Source organism: Hyla sarda, chromosome 1, assembly GCF_029499605.1.
Source record: "Hyla sarda isolate aHylSar1 chromosome 1, aHylSar1.hap1, whole genome shotgun sequence".
Classification (NCBI taxonomy): Eukaryota; Metazoa; Chordata; class Amphibia; order Anura; family Hylidae; genus Hyla; species Hyla sarda.
The window spans coordinates 502649785-502670902 of record NC_079189.1 but is presented as its reverse complement, the minus strand read 5'-3'; the positions used below and the strand labels follow the sequence as shown (position 1 = coordinate 502670902).

General features: G+C 41.8%; 1 protein-coding gene across 4 annotated transcripts in view; it reads right to left on the bottom strand.

Moving 5' to 3' along the window:
* The window catches only part of FBXL17 (F-box and leucine rich repeat protein 17), a 743798-nt gene that overhangs the window by 501432 nt on the left and 221248 nt on the right, over positions 1-21118 (bottom strand). For all 4 annotated transcript variants that reach the window (XM_056537501.1, XM_056537500.1, XM_056537497.1 and 1 more), the window contains 2 exons: positions 13806-13913; positions 9450-9580 (listed from right to left, as the gene is read on the bottom strand). In XM_056537501.1, coding sequence (XP_056393476.1) covers positions 9450-9580; positions 13806-13913 — 239 coding nt within the window. The remainder of the gene's footprint in view (positions 1-9449; positions 9581-13805; positions 13914-21118) is intronic.

Genomic DNA, 21118 nt, shown 5'->3' with positions numbered 1-21118 from the left:
GAGAAGTATGGTAACTAGTCTCGGAGGTCTAGCCTTTACACATAATAAAGCTATGGAAAGACAAGACGTTTTATGAAAAAAGTGGATTTGTACATCTGTCAACTTGAAACTATTAACAATGTGATCATCCTACAATTCCACTAACAACTATTACAGACAAGTCTTAAGGATTAAAACAAGAACACTTTGTATTGTGAATCAAAAATTGCTTGCAAAAATTAGTGACTTGCTAGTTATTTAACCCCTTAAGGACCACGGGTTATTCCATTTTTGCACTTTCGTTTTTTCCTCATCACCTTCTAAAAATCCTAACGCTTGCAATTTTGCATTTACAGACTCATATGAGGGCTTATTTTTTGTGCCACCAATTGTACTTTGTAATGACATAAATCATTTTACCACAAAATTGACGGCGAATCCAGAAAAAAAATATATTTGTGGGGCTAAATTGGGGGGAAAAAAGTAATTTTGTAAGTTTTGGGGTCTTTTGATTCTACGCAGTGCACTTTTCTGTAAAAATGACTCCATATATTTATTCTGTAAGAACAGAGTTACAATAATACCCAATATATATAGGTTTTTCTTTGACTACTTAAAAAAATTAAAACAACATGCACCAAAATTAGTATGTTTAAAATTGTCCTCTTCTGATCCCTATTACTTTTTTATTTTTCCGTATATGGGGTGGTATGAGGGCTCATTTTTTGAGCTATGATCTAAAGTTTTCATCAGTACCATTTTTATTTTGATGGGACTTTTTGATAGGTTTTTACACTTTTTTTTATAGCATACATAGTATACAAAGTGACCAAAAATACGCAATTTTGGACTTTGGAATTTTTTTTTTACGTATACGCCATTGACCGTGCGGTTTAATTATTATATTTTTATAGTTCAAACATTTACGCACGCAGCAATACCACATATGTTTATTTTTATTGCGTTTTTATATTTTTTTATATGGAATTTGGGAAAAAGTGGGTGATTTGAACTTTTAATAAGGAAGGGGTTAATGTGGGTTTTTTTTTAACACTATTAGTCCCATTAGGCGAATTTTAGGTTAGGTTCACAATGCAGAATGTCCGGGCAGAAAGATTCTTCCCGGAGACTCCGAGTGCGGCCAGTGCAAACTGAATTAGTGAGAAACTGCAGTCTCCAATAGACTGCCATGTGTTCCACGAGTATTTCCGCCTGAGGAATGAGCAACTCCATTCTTCAGGCGGAAATTTCCAAGCAGATTTTCTGGTCACAAATTCCGAAGTGTGAATTTGTGAACGGAAACCCATTCACTTCACTATACATTTTAGCAAGCGGAATTTCCGCCTGCAATTTCAAAGCGGAATTGCACGCGGAAATTCCGTAGTGTGAACCTAGCCTTAGGAGGAATCATTAGAACCACATTGATATGTGTGATCTGCGCTTCATTGATAATGCCTGGTCCTGCCAGACGTTATCAATGGGAGAGCCGGGACAGCAGCAGCAACAGAGGTAAGCCCTCCGGCTACCTCCACAGTGGATCGTCCCGCTGCGATCGCGCTGCTGGGGGTGATTCACCCCACTGGACCACCAGGGAGTGTTCAGAGCTTCCTTTATACGCCGCTGTCAACTGTGAAGCGGCGATCTAAAGGGTTAATACCTGCATGTCTGCTATTAATGCCGGCCCCCAGCTACAAGAATCAGCTGGGGCCCGGCAGTTATGACACGGCTCAAGTCAGGAGCCCGAGTCATACAACGGTTAACGGCACATGGACGAGTATACGTGTCCATGGTTGTTAACCAGTTTAACCCCTTAACGACCACGTACATAAATGTACGTCCTGGTTTGGCAGGACTTCCCGCACCAGGACGTACATTTACGTCCTGTGTATGACCACGAGCATCGGAGCAGTGCTCACGTCATACACGGCAGGTTCCGGCAGCATCTGTGGCAATGCACATAATAAAATAGATGATCGAATCGCCCGCAGCTCTGCCGTGGCGATCCGATCATCTGTAATGGCGGCTGGAGGTCCCCTCACCTTGCTCCAGCCGTCTCCTGCTCTGGTCTGAGATCGAGCAGACCAGAGCAGGAGATAGCCGATAATACTGATCAGTGCTATGTCCTATACATAGCACTGAACAGTATTAGCAATCAAAGGACTGCTATAGATAGTCCCCTATGGGGACATAAAAAGTGTAAAAAAAAAAAAGTTGAAAAATTTTAAAATAAAAAGAAAAAAAAAAAAAAGGGAAAAATCCCCTCCCCCAATAAAAATGAAAATTGTCAGTTTTTCCCATTTTACCCCCCAAAAAGCGTAATTATTTTTTTAATAAACATATTTGGTATCGCCGTGTGCGTAAATGTCCGAACTACCAAAACATAATGTTAATGATCCCGTACGGTGAACGGCGTAAACATAAAAAAAATTTAAAAGTCCATAAATGCTGCTTTTTTTTGTCACATTTTATTCAAAAAAAAATTATGAAAAATTATATAAAAGTTTTATATATGCAAATGTGGTTTCAATAAAAAGTTCAGATGACGGAGCAAAAAATGAGCCCTTATACCCCCTATATATGGAAAAATGAAAAAGTTATAGGTGGTCAAAATAGAGCGATTTTAGATTACTGATTTTGTACAAAAAAGTTTTTGATTTTTTTTTAAGCAGTACAAAAATATTAAAGTATCTAGCCATGGGTATCATTTTAATCGTATTGACCCACAGAATAAAGAACACATTTCATTTTTACCATAAATTGTACAGTGTGAAAACGAAACCCTCCAAAATGTGCAAAATTGTGGTTTTCATTTAAATTTCCTCTCTAAAAAAAAAATATTTTTTTGGGTTCGCCGTACATTTTACGGTAAAATTAGAGGTTTCATTACAAAGTACAATTGGTCACGCAAAAAAAAAGCCCTTATATGGGTCTGTAGATGGAAATATGAGTTATGGATTTTAGAAGGCGAGGAGGAAAAAATAAAAATGCAAAAATAAAATTGGCCTGGTCCTTAAGTTGAAAATGGGCTTGGTCCTTAACCCCTTAAGGACGCAGCCCTTTTTCACCTTAAGGACTGAGCCCTTTTTCGCAATTCTGACCACCGTCACTTTACAAATTAATAACGCGAAAACGCTTTTACCGAATATTCTGATTCTGAGATTGTTTTTTCGTGACATATTCTACTTTATTTTGGTGGTAAATTTTCGGCGTTACTTGCATCCTTTTTTGGTGAAAAATCCCAAAATTTCATGAAAATTTTGAAAATGTTGCATTTTTCTAACTTTGAAGCTCTCTAATTGTAAGGAAAATGGATATTCCAAATAAATGTTATTTTTATTCACAAATACAATATGTCTCCTTTATGTTGGCATCATAAAATGGACATATTTTTGCTTTTTGAAAAAATTAGAGAGCTTCAAAGTAGAGCAGCAATTTTCAAAAATGTCATGAAAATTGCTAAATCTGAAGGGACAGATGTTACAGAACTACAACTCCCAGCATGCCTGGGCAGTCTAGGCATGCTGAGAGTTGTAGTTTGGCAACATCTGGAGGGCTACTGTTTGGGCACCCCTGTAACAGTGGTCTCCAAACTGTGACCCTCCAGATGTTGCAAAACTACAACTCCCAGCATGCCCAGACAGCCTTTGGCTCTCTGGGCATGCTGGGAGTTGCAGTTTGGCCCCCCTAGTGGTTGCCACAGTAAAGATCGATTTACTTTCACTTTCAATCCCCCCCCCCCACTGTGGATTCCCTACCTGATCAGGATCCTGCAGGCTCCAGCGCAGATCCCAGGTCCCCAGGCATCTTCTCCTGCAGGTACGGCCTCCATCTTCTTTCCAGAGCCCCTTGACATCCAGGGGCGGGCAGAACGGGGGGTTGCCATGGCAACCCCCTGTCCTGCGCTGCCATTGGTCAGAACTCCGTTCTGAGTAATGGCAGGGGATAGGAGTAGATCGCAGCTTTGCGATCTCACTCCAATCCTTTGGGTTGATCGGGGTTGTTGCTGACAACTCCGATCAGCCCTATTTTCCGGGTGATCGGGTCACCAGAGACCCGATCAGCCCGGAATTGGAGAAAATCGCATGTCTGAATTGACATGCGATTTTCTCCGATCGCCGACATGGGGGGGTCTCAGGACCCCCCTGGGCGATGTGCCAGGGTGCCTGCTGAATGATTTCAGCAGGCATCCGGCTCCGGTCCCAAACCGGCTAGCGGTGGGGACCGGATTTCCCACGGGCGTATGGATACGCCCTGCGTCCTTAAGGACTCGGAATGCAGGGCGTATCCATACGCCCTGCGTCCTTAAGAGGTTAAGGGGTATTTCAGGAATTATTATTATTATATATTTTTTTTCTCCAGAAAGTTAAACAGATTTGTAAATTACTTCTATTAAAAAATATTATTCCTTCCATTAGTTATCAGCTGCTGAAGCGGAGTTGTTATTTTCTATCTGACAATAGTGCTCTCTGCTGACACCTCTGCTTGTCTCAGGAACGGTCCAAAGCATTACAGGTTTGCTATGGGGATTTGCTCCTACTCTGAACAGATCCTGAGACAAGCAGAGGTGTCTGCATAGAGCACTGTTGTTAGAAAACAACAACTCAACTTCAGCAGCTGATACCTACTGAAAGGATTAATATTTTTTTAATAGAAGTAATTTACAAATCTTTTTAACTTTCTGGAGCCAGTTGATATAAAAAGTTTTTTCCTGGAATAACCCTTTAAAGGAGTTATCAATAATAAGAAAAATAGAGCCGATTTCTTAAAACAGCACAATTCGTCCTCAGGTTCTCACTATACCATGCATTTGAAAGCGTAATGGTCCATATCTTAATTATTCTTAAATATTAAAAAAAAATATCTGTATTCGGATTGCCTTAGTCTCAGGCTACAAATTTGCTGGCTGATTAAAACAGATATCCTGCTGGCAGACAATCTTAAGATTTATGGTTTCATTTTAAATCTACCAATCAAATGTCATTTAAAACACTGCTACTTATGTGACAGTGATGTTTTTAAGTCCCCTTAGTTACCAGTGATCAAGATCAACAGTTAATCATAACCTTAAAAGGGGTATTCCAGGAATAAAAAAAAAACAGGCCTTTTTTTCTTTCAAAGACAGCGCCCTCCTTGTTTTCAGTTTAGGTGTGGCTCTGTAGCTCAGCTCTATTGAAGTGAATGAAGCAAAGTTGTAATGCCACACCCAAAGTGGAGACAAGGAGGGCGCTGTCTTTTAAAGAAAAAAGGCCTGCTTTTTTTTTTATTCCTGGAATACCCCTTTAAAGGGGTACTTTATCCTTTTGGATGTGGGTATAAGATATCCAGGGGTAGAGGATAAGATGTCTGATCGCAGGGGGTACAGCTGCTGGGACCCCCCTACCGCACCTTTGTTCAAAACCCTAGGTTCGGGATACCATGGTCGTGACATCACTGCAGTCCCCCTCCATTTATGTCTATGGGAGGGGGTGTGACATGACAGGGGCGTGTGGTCGCTTGTCATAGACATGAATGAAGGGGTTGTGGCGTGTCATCTGGATAGGGGATAAGATTTCAGGGGCAGAGTACCCTTTTAAAAAATGTAATGCGTTGCATTAACAGAGCACGCTTAAACACACATTTGCCAAATAGGGAGACAAAGCCCTTTCTCGTTCCATTTTATTCTTAAAGGTAAACTGAAGGTTTTGTAATTTTTAGGATACACATCAGGTTTTTTTTTTTTTTTCAAGTTCAGTCAATGTTATGTTACAATAAACTCAAACCTAGCTGGAGAAAATAAGCACTCTGTAGGAAGTTATGCCCAATAAGCAGTGTATCTACAGTATACATTACTTTAACCCCTTAAGGACTCAGCCCATTTTGGCCTTAAGGACTCAGACAATTTAATTTTTACGTTTTCATTTTTTCCTCCACGCCTTCTAAAAATCATAACTCTTTTATATTTTCATCCACAGACTAGTATGAGGGCTTGTTTTTTGCGCGACCAGTTGTCCTTTGTAAAGACATCACTCATTATATCATAAAATGTATGGCGCAACCAAAAAACACTATTTTTGTGGGGAAATTAAAACGAAAAACGCAATTTTGCTAATTTTGGAAGGTTTTGTTTTCACGCCGTACAATTTATGGTAAAAATGACATGTGTTCTTTATTCTGAGGGTTAATACGATTAAAATGATACCCATTATTACATACTTTTATATTATTGTTGCGCTTAAAAAAAATCACAAACTTTTTAACCAAATTAGTACGTTTATAATCCCTTTATTTTGATGACCTCTAACTTTTTAATTTTTCCGTATAAGTGGCGGTATGGGGGCTCATTTTTTGCGCCATGATCTGTACTTTTTTTTTATACCACATTTGCATATAAAAAACTTTTAATAAATTTTTTATAATTTTTTTTTAAATAAAATGTATTAAAAAAGTAGGAATTTTGGACTTTTTTAATTTTTTTTCGTTCACGCCGTTCACCGTACGGGATCATTAACATTTTATTTTAATAGATCGGACACTTACGCACGCGGCGATACCAAATATGTCTATAAAAAATGTTTTTTACGCTTTTTGGGGGTAAAATAGGAAAAAACGGACGTTTTACTTTTTTATTGGGGGAGGGGATTTTTCACTTTTTTTTTACTTTTACTTTTACATTTTTTTTTACACTTGAATAGTCCCCATAGGGGACTATTCATAGCAATACCATGATTGCTAATACTGATCTGTTCTATGTATAGGACATAGAACAGATCAGTATTATCGGTCATCTCCTGCTCTGGTCTGCTCGATCACAGACCAGAGCAGGAGACGCCGGGAGCCGCACGGAGGAAGGTGAGGGGACCTCCGTGCGGCGTTATGAATGATCGGATCCCCGCAGCAGCGCTGCGGGCGATCCGATCGTTCATTTTAATCGCGAACTGCCGCAGATGCCGGGATCTGTATTGATCCCGACACCTGAGGGGTTAATGGCGGACGCCCGCGAGATCGCGGGCGTCGGCCATTGCCGGCGGGTCCCTGGCTGCGATCAGCAGCCGGGATCAGCCGCGCATGACACGGGCATCGCTCCGATGCCCGCGGTTATGCACAGGACGTAAATGTACGTCCTGGTGCGTTAAGTACCACCTCACCAGGACGTACATTTACGTCCTGCGTCCTTAAGGGGTTAATATCACAGAAGAAGAAAACTTTTTACCAATGTCCATCAGACAAGTTTCACCTTACTGGCGTATTCAAGGGTATCAAGACAAATTCTGCAGCACTGTACAGAGCTGGTCATCAAACACACATCAATCTTTGTCCCTATGGATTTTCCGATACAGATACCAGTATCAAAGCTGATAATAGACATTCATAAAATTACTTGTACTCAAGCAAATGTCAACCATACCGAATCATATACCGGCTAACAGGGGTCCTGGATCTGCTCTAAAGTCTGGGACTCCCATCGGTGGGTACTACTGCTGTGCTTCCCCCCCCAGGACACAGACAGTGCAAAAAGGTTGGAATACTTTAATAAATATTCCCATTTCAACCTTTAGTTAATTGTTCCAGGTAAAAACTTCTCCTTTATACAATATCTGCCCGTTGTTGATTCACTGAGTAAAGCAAGTTTTCCCCAATTCTGTTTTCTCTGAAAACAGATCATGAAGAAAATTACATTTCCTATAACTGATGGTCTTGGAAGGTACACTGATGGGAAAGAGTTAATACATAGCACAATTTACAGGATAAGATAAACTATATGCTTTGAACATCAGCAGTAACACAAGTAAAACCTAGCCTTTCATTTCAGCAATAAAGCTCTAAATTTACAGCAGCCGAGCTGTTACGCTGGGAACCCAACCCTTAAGCAAGGCAGAAACAACACAGAAACGCAGCAGGATGTGCCTTCAAGGTAGAGAATGGCGCTAAGGAGAAAGTTTTCTTTTTTTCTAAATGTGTTTATATAGGGAGTGTGCCTTTCTGACAAAAAACTGACAGAATGCAGAAATGGGCAAATAACGGAAAACAAAATGTAACAATGAAACAAATACCCAAGAGAGTCCAAACATGAAAAGAAACAAATGTTTAAACAGTGTAGAAATAGCTGCTGTGTTTAAGAAAATAAAACACACTAGGGATATCCTCGGGAAGACAAAACAGCCTGTGCAATATCATGCAATGGAAGTAAAACTAGAAGATGCTTTGCTCCAGCTGACATATTTAATTTAAAACATTGTCAGTCCCTGCAGAGAAATGGCCTAGTAAACACGTAATAAAATAAAGACAATCTAGAAAATGTGTCACACAAATGTGTCAGGCTGAAAAAAATAAAAAACTTACCACTACAAATCATATACAGCAGTGTTTCCCAACCAGTGTGCCTTCAGCGGTTGCAAAACTACAACTCCCAGTATGCCCGGACAGCCTATGGCTATCCGGGCATGCTGAGAGTTGTAGTTTTGCAACAACTAGAACATTAAATAACAAGTGGTGAAAGCGATCCCACGTTTGTGTTTGGATATTCACTGCCCACTCTGGATGCAGTAGATAAAAGAAGGTCACATTGAAAAAGTCTGTGCTCTAAGACTACCAATGAACTCCAAAATAAAATGACTCTAAGAAGTCATACAGCTGACCATAGGTTTGTTACAAAAAATCTGGCATATTGTAAGTAAAGGTCGATTTAAACCCACAACCTTGTGCTTAGTATGCGGTGTCAGCTTTCTAGTAACAAAAACCTCGGCAGTGCAAAGGTGTAAAGTTATGAGATGTAGCCTAAGATTACAGACAGTGTTGACAGGATTTTTTCCTTTTATAGGAGTACTCCACCTAATAAACATATCCCCTATGCAAAAGATAGGGGAGAAGTGTCGTCTGACCTATGGTAATCACTTTTCCTACTCTGTTCATAAACATTTCCTAAAGGGGTACTCCACTTAATAAAACTAATCCACTATCCAAGTATTAATGCCTGATCGCAAGGGGTCCAACCGCTGGGACACCCTGCGATCTCCTGCACAGGGCCCCGCCCCACATAGTCTGAAACGCGATCATGCAGCAAAGAAGTGACGACCCAGCTCAGCCAATCACCAGCCAAGATAAGGTCCAGTCTCGGACAGTTACTGGCTTAGTGAGCGCTCTCCAGCACATCTCTGAGGTCTGGGCCAGGAAGCGCTGTGGAGAAAAAACAGAGCCTACATTAGGAGAGACTGGGCCCTATACAGCAGATGGCAAGGCGTCCCCACGGTTAGATCCCCCCGCAATCAGACACTAAGCCTTTGGATAGGGGATAAGTTTTATAATGTGGAATACACCTTTAGGTTATGTTTATACACAGATAAGTTAAAGTGATTACCAGTGAGCGCTAGTGATCACTGCTGTTTTGATGGCCTTTTTTCATTAATTTGAACCCTTCACTAGCAATTACATTGTCTATCAATCTGTCTGTACACAGTTTTACAACGTATTAGTTTCAAGAATGATAAGTCTACCTGTCATCAATATTCCTATTTAGGCAGAGATTCAGGGATGTGAGGTTCTGGCACTTCTTCACAATCTCCATCACAGTCTCATTATCCAGCTCATTGATGTGCCTTAAGTCAAGGCTGGAAAGATTTTTAAGCTGAAATGAAAAACAATAAACTGTTAAGATACATGTAAGATGTCAACGTAAACCTCTGTGTGTGAACAATGGGGGAGATATAAAAAGAAAAAAAAAACTTGTTAATAAAAACTTGTGCAGTTCAATGTAGCAATCACCAGCTTTGATATTTTTAAAGGCTATCAAAAAAATAAAAAAAATAAAAAAAGACTGTCCACTTTGACTAAGTGGACTACCAACCTACTATTGGTTTATAAATCGAGTCACAACTGTGTTATGAAAGGACTTTAGTTCTACCTTTACATGAAAAGATTAATAAAAAAGATTTAAAATCACAAAATATTTGGTAAAATTTAAGCTTTTAATGGGAGGTCAAGTGGAAAGCAAAACAAATAAAGTTCACCTTCAGTGATCCACTTTAAACCTGTTAGAATAATGACCCAAATATTTATATACAAAAAAAATAAAGCGAACACTAAGATAACACATCCTAGATCTGAATGAACGAACTAATCCTATTAAATATTTTCGTCTTTAGAAAGTTGAATGTGCTGACAACAAAATCACAAAAAAATTATCAATGGAAATCAAATTTATCAACCCATGGAAGTCTGGATATGGAGTCACACTCCAAAGTAGAAAACCACACTACAGGTTGATCCAACTTTGATGTTATGTTCTTAAAACATGTCAAAATGAGGCTCAGTAGTGTGTGTGGCCTCCACGTGCCCATATGACCTCCTTACAATGTCTGGCAATGCTCCTGATGAGGTGGCAGATGGTCTCCTTAGGGATGTCCTCCCAGACCTGGACTAAAGAATCTGCCAACTCCTGGACAGTCTGTGGTGCAATGTGGCATTGGTGGATGGAGCGAGACATGATGTCCAAGATGAGCTCAATCGGATTAGGTCTGGGGAATAAGCGGCCAGTCCACAGCATCAATGCCTTCCTCTTGCAGGAACTGTTGACACACTCCAGCCACATGAGGTGTAGCACTGTCTTGCATTAGGAGGAACCGAGGGCCATCTGCACCAGCATATGGTCTCACAAGGTCTGAGGATCTCATCTCAGTACCTAAGGGTAGTCAGGCTACCTCTGGCAAGCACACTGAAGGCTGTGCAGCCCCCTAAAGAAATGCCACCCCACACCATTACTGACCCACTGCCAAACCGGTCATGCTGGAGGATGTTGCAGGCAGCAGAATGCTTTCCGTGGCGTCTCCAGATTCTGTCACGTCTGTTACACGTGCTCAGTGTGAACCTGCTTTCATCTGTGAAGAGCACCGGGCGCCAGTGGTGAATTTGCCAATCTTGGTGTTCTCTGGCAAATGACAAACGTACTGCACGGTGTTGGGCTGTGAGCACAACCCTCACCTGTGGATGTTGGGCCCTCATACTACCCTCATGTTGTCTGTGTTTGACCATTTGAGAGGACACATGAACATTTGTGGCCTGCTGGAGTTCATTTTGCAGGGCTCTGGCAGTGCTCCTCCTTGCACATAGGCGGAGGTAGCAGTCCTGCTGCTAAGGTTGTTGCCCTCCTACAGCATCCTCCACGTCTCCTGATGTACTGGCCTGTCTCCTGGTGGCGCCTCCATGCTCTGGACACTACGCTGACAGACACAGCAAACCTTCTTGCCACAGCTCGCATTGATGTGCCATCCTGGATGAGCTGCACTACCTGAGCCACTTGTGTGGGTGGTAGACTCTGTCTCATGCTACCACTAGAGTGAAAGCACCACCAGCATTCAAAAGATACCAAAAAATCAACCAGGAAGCATAGGAACCGAGAAGTGGTCCGTGGTCACCACCTGCAAAACACTCCTTTATTGGGGGTGTCTTGCTAATTGCATTTAATTTCCACCTGTTGTCTGTTCCATTTGCACAACAGCATGTGAAATTGATTGACAATCAGTGTTGCTTTCTCAGTGGACAGTGTGATTTCACAGAAGTGTGATTGGGTTGTTTAAGTGTTCCCTTAGTTTTTTTGAGCAGTATACAAGTTTCTACATTTACAGGGTATGTGTGCTGCTGATCTTTACAACTCTACTGGACACACAGAGATAGTTACTGTATTTATCGGTGTATAACACGCATTTTTTAGCCTAAAGTCTATCTGCGTGTTATACGCCGATAAGCCGCTGCAGTTCAATGATTTAAAGCGAGCGCTTTAAATCAATCAACTGCAGCAGCTTTTGCAGGTGCAGAGACCTACCGTCACTGGCCGATTCTCTGCCCCTGCCTGTCCTAGGGTCCAGAGACTGCCGGCGCCGCTGCCCCATTGCCTCCCCCCATCCCCAGTTTTTCTGACCCCGCAGAAGCCCCCAGGAAAGGCAGGGGGAGAGAGGCCGTCCCTGCCCACTTCTCTCCCCCTGCCTTACCTGGGGTCTAGAGCCCTGCTGCCGCCGCTTCTCTCCCTCTGGCTATCGGTGGCGCTGCCCCTTCTCTCCCCCTGGCTATCAGCACCGCTGCCCCATTGCCTCCCCCATCCCCGTTATTATAATTACCTGTTGCCGGGGTCGGGTCCACGCTGCTTCTGGCTCTGCTGTGGCGTCCCGTGCGTCATTGCTATGCGCTGCGCAATGACGAGTGACGTTACGTTGAAGACGTCACTCGTCATTGCGTCTCGCAAGACCCCAGGAAAGGCAGGGGGAGAGAAGCGGACAGGGACGGCCTCTCTCCCCCTGATTTCCTGGGGTCTTCTGCGGGGTCAGAAACAGTGTACCGGGGTATACACATGCACACACACGCACACACACGCACGCACACACACGCACGCACACGCACGCACCCTCATTTTACCAATGATATTTCGGTAAAAAACTTTTTTTACCCAAATATCCTTGGTAAAATGAGGGTGCGTGTTATAGGTCGGTGCGTGGTATACCACGATAAATACGGTAGTTAACGCATACCCGTCAGAGTCAACAAAAAAACATTTTTTTTATATATATCACTCAGTACCTAATCCTGACCATGTACATCTATTTTTTATGTGTCTTATTTTTTTAATTACACTTTTAATTTATCTCACTAGTCTGAATTCCTCTCAAAGGGAGGGGGCGTGGCCTCACTGTGAAGGTCTCCGCCCCCTCCATCGGTATGCTGTCTGCTCACATCTTCCCTAGCGTTAGCAAAACTACAACTGACAGTAGCAGGACACAAGCTGACAGTGGGAGGATTTTTCCTCCAGCTTTGAGTCCTGCGCTCACAGCTGTCAATCAAGGAAGTGTGTCCATGACATTGGTAATGATGCATGGACACAGTAGGACTAGTATGTGTCCAAGCAGGCAGGGAGGGCAGTTCTTTGGCTTTTTCAATATGAAATACTGAAAATGTTCTAATGAAAGTAATTACAAAACCTAATGGTTTTGCATGCTTTACAACATATCAAAAGTTTTTGTATCTGACAGTGCCCATTTAAGTTCAGCACATCTTTGTCAGTCATACAGAGTTGAATGGTAAATTAGCATATATATTCAACTGTTTCTCCATTGCAAAGGTGGGCACAGAACTCCTATTCTCACTATATGTAAGCCCCTCAAGGACCATTCCACTATCATGTGGATAACTGTGGAAAAACTCCTTTACAAAATTAGTCTTCTTTGTTGTTTACTATATTGTTTATTGGTGTTTACTAAATGCAGAAATACATAAGTTTACACCAGATTTGTGAAAACCTCCTAAACATTCTTTCCTACACATATAGTATAACTGACTATAGACAGTGATCCACATTTCCTATGCCTGCTTTTCTCAACACTTAACATTTTCACACACCAAAAAGGATGCAGGAAATCATTTTAATTATAATTAAATAAGTTTATGCTACACTTAAAAAGCCGACTGGAAATTTTTTTGGTGCATAAAACTTGTGTATTATTAGCCAAGATAAAAGTGGTGTAAAATCTTTTACACACAATTAGAGTAGGAAACTTTTTGAGTGCATGTTCGACATGAAAAACTTAAGAGACCATTCCCCCGAATTATAAACCTATGCACAAAAAGCCTGTCTAAAAGAATCAGTACAAAAGACAGATAGTTTTAGTAAATCACCCCCAATGTTTTTTTTACCATTTTATGAGAAGGTAATATATTGGTTTGGCAAGAAAAAGCTCCAATAAACCAAACGTCAATTTAAGATTATTCCCAACTTAAATAGATATTACGCTGCTCAGCAGGGGTCCAGTTATAAAGGAAACTACTTAAAATGCTCTTTACACATTTTCTGATACTTGGCTACTTACATTGGTAAGGCGAATAACTCCCCTAGATGTAACAGAGCAGCCCATGAAGCCAACATATTCCAGCTCTGGACAGTGTTCTGCAAATGCTTCCACAGACTTGTCAGACACCTGTTGGAACAAACGAAGAGACCATCATGACTCCCACAAGCTTATGACCTGACTTTCATGATAACACAATTTGACACTTATCTGATCTCAAAATAAAAATCAACAGTGATAAAGCAAGTTAAAGGGGAACTCCGGAGAAAAACTTTTTTTTTTTTTTTAAATCAACTGGTGCCAGAAAGTTAAACAGATTTGTAAATTACTTCTATTAAAAAATCTTAACCCTTCCTGTGCTTATTAGCTGCTGAATACTACAGTGGAATTTTTTTTCCATTTGAAACAGAGCTGTCTGCTGACATCATGAGCACAGTGCTCTCTGCTGACATCTCTGTCCATTTTAGGAACTGTCCAGGGTAAAAGGAAATCCCCAAAGTAATTTACAAATCTGTTTAACTTTCTGGCACCAGTTGATTTACAAAAAAAAAAAGTTTTTCACCGGAGTACCCCTTTAAGCACCTGCTCAAACACACTGCAAGTTAAGCACCCGTTCATACAAGAATAGCTGTCAAGGGAAAACCAACCAATGGGCACTTGGGCCTTTATGCAAAAAAATAAATAAAATTACAAAAAAACAAGTCTGTGACAAACTGGACCAGATTTAGATAGAGGTCTGTAACAAAAAAAGTGTCTGATTTGACAAATAGCAACCAAACAAAGCTCAGCTTTCGTTTCTCAAAATGAGCTGTGAAAAAAACCTGACACTTTTGTGTTTTTGGCAAAAAGCTATGCATCCCTATTCCCCAATACATATGGACAGGGAAGTTCATGAGTTTTCACATCAACTTCCCCGTCCATAAGGGAGTTCATGTGTTTTCAAACGAGAAACACAAGAAAGCCACTGCCAGACTCTCTTGATGAAGGCTTAACCCCCAAAGGATAGGGGATAAGATGTCTGATCGCGGGGGTCCCACCACTGGGGGGTGCATTGAGGGGGCGGGGCCTGACATCACACGGGGGCAAAGTCGTGACGTCACGATCTTCCGTCTCGTGGTCGGGAACCAGAACCTCCAGACCTTCCGGAAGCAGATACGGTGGGTGCTGCATGCTATATTGCGGTGGTACCCAGTGGCGGAACCCCCGCGATCAGACATCTAATCCCCTTTGGATAGGGGATAAGATGTCTAGGGGTGGAGTACCCCTTTAAGGACTCAGGCAAATTTTTTTTTTTTTTACCTTTTCATTTTTTCCTCCTTGCCGTCTAAAAATCATAACTCTTTTAGATTTTAATCCACAGACTAGTATGAGGGCTTGTTTTTTTGTGTGACCAGTTGTCCTTTGTAATGAAATCACTCACTTTACCATAAAATGAATACCGCAAGCAAAAAAATTCTATTTGTGTGGGGAAATTGATAAGAAAATCGCAATTTTGTAAATTACCGAAGGTTTCATTTTCATGCTGTACACTTTACAGTAAAATAGACCTGTTTTCTTTTTTCTGTAGGTCAATATGATTAAAATGATACCCATGATTACATACTTTTCTATTACACGCTTAAAAAAAATCTAACTTTTTTGCTGACCTATAACTTTTTCATCTTTCCGTATAAGCGGTATGAGGGCTCATTTTTTGCTCCATGATCTGTAATTATTTTTTGATACCACACTTGCATATATAAAACTTTGAATACATTTTTTATCAATTTTATTTGAAATAAAATGTTATTAAAAAAGCAGCAATTTTGGACTTTTTTTTTTAAGAGACCTGGTTGAGGGCACAGGGAGATTATAAAGTGTACTTGGAAAAGACAGCTGAAAATAAATGCTTTTTTGTTAAGCAACATTATTTTGAATGTGGAGAAAGTACTGGTAAACTTTTAGCTTCCATTTCTAGGGCACAACAGGGTATATCGTTTACTAGTTGTCTGCGGTATGAGCAGGGGCATGAGATCACTGATGATGGGGGGATTTTGAACATGATGTTGGCTTTCTATCAGGATGCGTATTCCTCTAGGGCCTCCTGCTCTGAGACAGCCCTGAGGGAGTATGTACGTAGGGCTAGGCTGCCTTCCCTTACTCTGGAGCAGAGGGGTGAGCTGGACTCGCCCATCTCTTTAGAGGAATTGGAACAAGCTTTAAAAGATGCTAATAATGAGAAAGCCCCGGGCCCTGATGGCCTCCCTAGTGAGGTCTATAAAAAATTCTCTGGTGTTTTATTACCACAACTGTTGCGGGTGGTTGAGTCAGCGGTTTCAGAGGGTTCTCTGCCTCGCTCCATGATGGAAGCCTTCATTGTACTCATTCCAAAACCTGGAAAGGACCCTTTGTGTACGGGTTCCTATAGACCAATATCCCTTTTATGTGCTGATGTGAAGCTGCTGGCTCGGGTGCTCGCTAACAGGTTAGCTGGGGTCATACTTTCTCTGATCCATGGAGATCAGACTGGCTTTATGCCCAGTAAAGCTACAGTTGATAATATCAGGAGGGTGTATTTAAATCTACAGATGTCTCAGGATGGTACAGGAGCTCGCTCGGTTTTCTCGTTGGATGCTGCCAAAGCATTCGATAGCGTCGAATGGGATTACTTGTGGAGTGTAATGAGTGCCATGGGGTTTGGGGATAGATTCCTTTCCTATGTTAAGCTTCTTTACCAGAGCCCGATTGCCCGCATCAGAGTTAATGGTCAGATCTCACCCTCGTTTGCTCTGCAGAGGGGTACAAGACAAAGGTGCCCCCTGTCGCCCTTGCTTTTTGCCATAGCTATTGAGCCCCTAGCTTGCCTGTTGAGGATGTCGCCAGATATAGTGGGGTTTCGATATGGCACTATAGAAGAGAGGGTGGCGCTCTATGCCGATGACATGTTACTATTTCTGGGGGATACGGCCCATTCACTAACCCCTATTATGTATCTTATTGCAGAATTTGGTTCCTTTTCGGAATTACTTATCAATTGGGACAAGTCTGTTTTGATGCCTCTTGACCCCTTGGCTATATGGGGAATTGCTTAGCTTTTATCATAAGGGTTTCCCTTTGACGATCCGGTCTAAATGGGAGAGGGACCTTGGGGTCCTAACTGACGAAGAGAGGAGAATTGTACTGGCGCTTACTCCATTTTTGTCTTTATCGGAATCTAACCGTCTGTCCCAACTGTTTTTTTATACATAGAGTATATAAGACTCCTCTGTTCCTTCACAAGATAGGTGTAAGGTCTGACTCTGTTGTGGTGAGTTGGAGGCACACCTGGTTCATATGATATGGACGTGCCCTTGTTTGACTGCGTATTGGACTGGGATGCTACGACTCATCAGGACAGTCTTTTGGGTGACTATACTTAGGGCTCCAAGGGAATGCTTACTGGGACTGATAGGATGCAGTCGAGAGCCCTCTATGGTGGAAGTTGAGATTCTGAAAGTCTTATGCCAGGCCAGGAAGCTGATTGCACAATTCTGGATTAGATCCTCCCCTCCGGGGGTGGCTGATCTCATAACAAGGGTGACACATGTGGTGAAATTGGAAAAGGGCATCTACAGTAAGCGCAAGGTGGAACGGAAATTTGATGGTATTTGTGGACGCCTCTTAAATGGTGTGAGGTCTCTAGTGTGTGGCTGCATGCTGATTGGTTGGCAAGCAAACTATTGATATGGCGGTTTCTACGTTTGCTTACCCTCCTGTGATGTGTGGCTGCGGAAGAATGTATGATCTGTTGGATGGAGACTGGTGAATTGATTATAATTACATCTGGAGGAATGTGCTCTCTTTCTTTATTGTGAACTTGATTGATGCCTTTATTGTGAACTTGATGGAGCTTGTCTATGATTTTTTCTATGCTGAGGGTGGAAGGGCTCTTGTGGGGGTGGGATGAGACGGAATTGTTTTGTGGGGGGGTTGTTGGGTGATGTTTGTTATTGTAAAACTGTGTTTAAAACTTAATAAAAACAATCCGATGTTTATAAAATATATATACACACACACAACCAAAGAATAAGTTGGCCAGCACTATTAATTCCAGACTATTATATACACCTGGCTTACAGGTCTATACTCATGTATACTCATGTTTTATCTATATCTTTGTGCTAGCAGTGTGCTGCTGTATTCTCCTGTTGTATATTTAGCCCAGCAGCCTGCACCTGTAAGTCAGGTCTATATAATAGTTTGGAATTAATAGTGCTGGCCAACTTATTCTTTGTTTGTATTACACATACGGGGGAGTGGCTACCTCCATGTTGGCTCTTGCACCCCACCCACCTCTATTAGGTGTATATAAGGTGCCTTGGATGTTTCAGATCTTGCAATGCCTGCTGAGCTGTTCACACAGAAGCATATTCATAGTGTAGGGTCCGTCCCAGAATGAGGTCACCTTACCGTGGTGGGACGGTCCAAGCTATTTGGCCAAATTTTCAAGCTAAGTACCCCATAATTTCATATTTTCATTTATTGCATTACAGCTGTATAGCGTTTCATGTTCTATATATATACTCATGTATATTCATGTTTTATCTATTTCTTTGTGCTAGCAGTGTGCTGCTGTATTCTCCTGTTGTATATATTATATATATATATATATATATATTTTTTTTTTTTTTTACACTTTTTGGGGGTAAAATGGGGAAAAACTGACAATTTACATTTCTATTGGGGGAGGGGATTTTTCAATTTTTTTTTTAACTTTTAGGGGACTATTTATAGCAATCATTTGATTGCTAATACTGTTCAGTGCTATGCATAAGGCATAGCACTGATCAGTGTTATCGGTCATCTTCTGCTTTGCTCTGCTTGATCTCAGACCAGAGCAGAAGACCCGTGGAAGGCTGCGGAGGCATGTGAGGGGACCTCTGTCTGCCGTTCTGGATGATCGGATCGCCGCAGCATCGCTGCGGGCGATCCGATCATCTATTTTAGTGACCACGCTGCCGCAGATGCCGTGATCTGAATTCATCACAGAATCTGAGGGGTTAATGGCGGCTATCCGCGCGATCACAGATGTTGGCCATTACCAGCGGGTCCCTGGCTGCTATCAGCAGCCGGGACCTGCCGCGCATGATCCGAGCATTATCTTTGCTCGCGGTTATTGATAGGATGTAAATGTACATCCTGGTGCGTTAAGTACCACCTCACCAGGACATACATTTACGTCCTGCGTCGTTAAGGAGTTAAAGGGATACTCTGCTGTAAACATCTTATCCCCTATCCAAAGCATAGGGAAAAAGAGGTTAGATAGTGGGGACCCCAGCGGCACCCCTTTCTATCTGTGCACGGAGCGAACTCCGCTAAGTGCCCGATGACTGGGGATGCCGGATGCCACCCACCCTCCATTCACCTCTATGGTAGGAGGTGTGACGGCTATGTACTAGCCGTCACACCCCCTTCCATAGACATAAATGGAGGGGGGCGTGATGTCACAAATGCGGAAGCTGCAGGCTTCCATGTTCCAGATGCCGCCGCAGCCAGCCTGGAGATCACGGGGGTCCCCAGCGGCAATCTAATGGGGGGATAAATAGCAGATAACTTATACCGGAATATCGGTTTAAGTTATCGGCTATCGGCCTTAACCTCCACAGATTATCTGAATCAGCCTTAAAAAATCGATATCGGTCAATCCCTAATATGCAGATTTACTTTAATTTCTTCACACCAGCTATAAGTAGATTTACACATTGTTTTGGAAAAGAGACACAAGCTCCTGTAGCACTTTTTTTGTCTTTTTGAGTCAAAGAAAAAAAAAAAAAAAAACAACATAAATATACACAAAACTCCTTATTGATGCATCCCCTTCTCGCTTTGAGTATATAAAAAAAATATTTAAAAAATTGCTCCAGAAACTGTAGCGGCAGTTTTCACAACACACTAGCCCTGATTAAAAAAAAAAAGTCTTTTTTTTTTACAGTGCTAACATAAAAGGAGAAATTGCATAGTAAAAATGTCACTATCCGCATACCTCTATGGGAGAGCAGAAGCTAGCCGAACAGCTCTCCCAAAGAGATATATGGAGGGGGTGGAGCAGCACCCGCTTCAAGTGGGGGTCATGATGTGAATTACCGGGGAGAGCCAGGGCCCAGTACAGGAGAGGGGGGTCCCAGCAGTCAGAAACAACCCCCCCCCCCCACCCCCGCAATCTAAAACTTACTCCCTATGAGACTTCTGTAAGACAGACAGACTTCATGTGTGCAAGATTTATCAGTTTGTATACCTCAAACTAGAATCATGTACTAAAATTCTGATGCATTTTTGCCACACATACTCCATGCTCCCTATTTTGGACCCAGTGGAAAAGTGTCAAAAAAGTATATAAAATTCATAAATATGGTACTAGATCATTTGCGCCAAAATTCTGGCACATTTGCAATAGTAAAGCTGGGACATTGTGTATAAAACCACCGAAATAGAAGACATCCTCTCCACCAGCTAGTTTCTTTTTGGCATTGAAGCTTTGCTGCATTTATTGAAAACTGCATTCTTTTGAAACTTTTTCCATTTATTCAAAATTTAGAATTATTATAGGTTTTCTGCATTATGATTACGTTTCCATATAAATACATATTATATGCTGTCCAGGGTAAATGTTCAACAGTAAATGTCCATTTAAAGTTTTCCGCCTCTATGATTTTACTACAGTGAAGTTTCAATGGTGTCTCAGGTTGGGTGGCTTAAACCGATGGTTATTTTTATTTTCTAAATAAACTGTATGAATGTCATTTTGAATGGACAAACTGTACATGAACTTTGTCCATTTACAAAATCTAGAACAGAAGATTACAGCTTGTCAGATACAGCTGACTTGTAATCACCGCACAATGGCTTAATCAATATCAACCACATACGGTGTATATCCTACTCATGAATACATTTGTGACCCATCTAAACTATCTAGCATAAAACAGAAATGTACTGTATCTGTTTCTCTTCAACTCCTATAAAGGGTCTCAGCGTTACATATGTTAAAGGACATATGCAGCAAAAGGCAACTTAACACTATCCACAGGATAAGGCATAAGAGTCTAATCGCAGGGGGTCTGACTGCTGGGACCCCCCGCGATTTCTTGCAAGGGACCCAGCATTGCCGCACTATATGAGCGGCTAATGCGCGTAGTGTAAACCTCTCTGAGGTTGACGGCACACCCCCTCCCCATACAGTTCTATAAGTGGTGGGGAGGCACGAACGCTGCCTCCCCGCCTCTTCTGTTGAGATACATGGAGGAGCTGCAGCATGAGGCTGCGGCCGGCATGCCTCCAGCACGGGAGAGCCGCTGCCCCATGCAGAAGATCGCGGG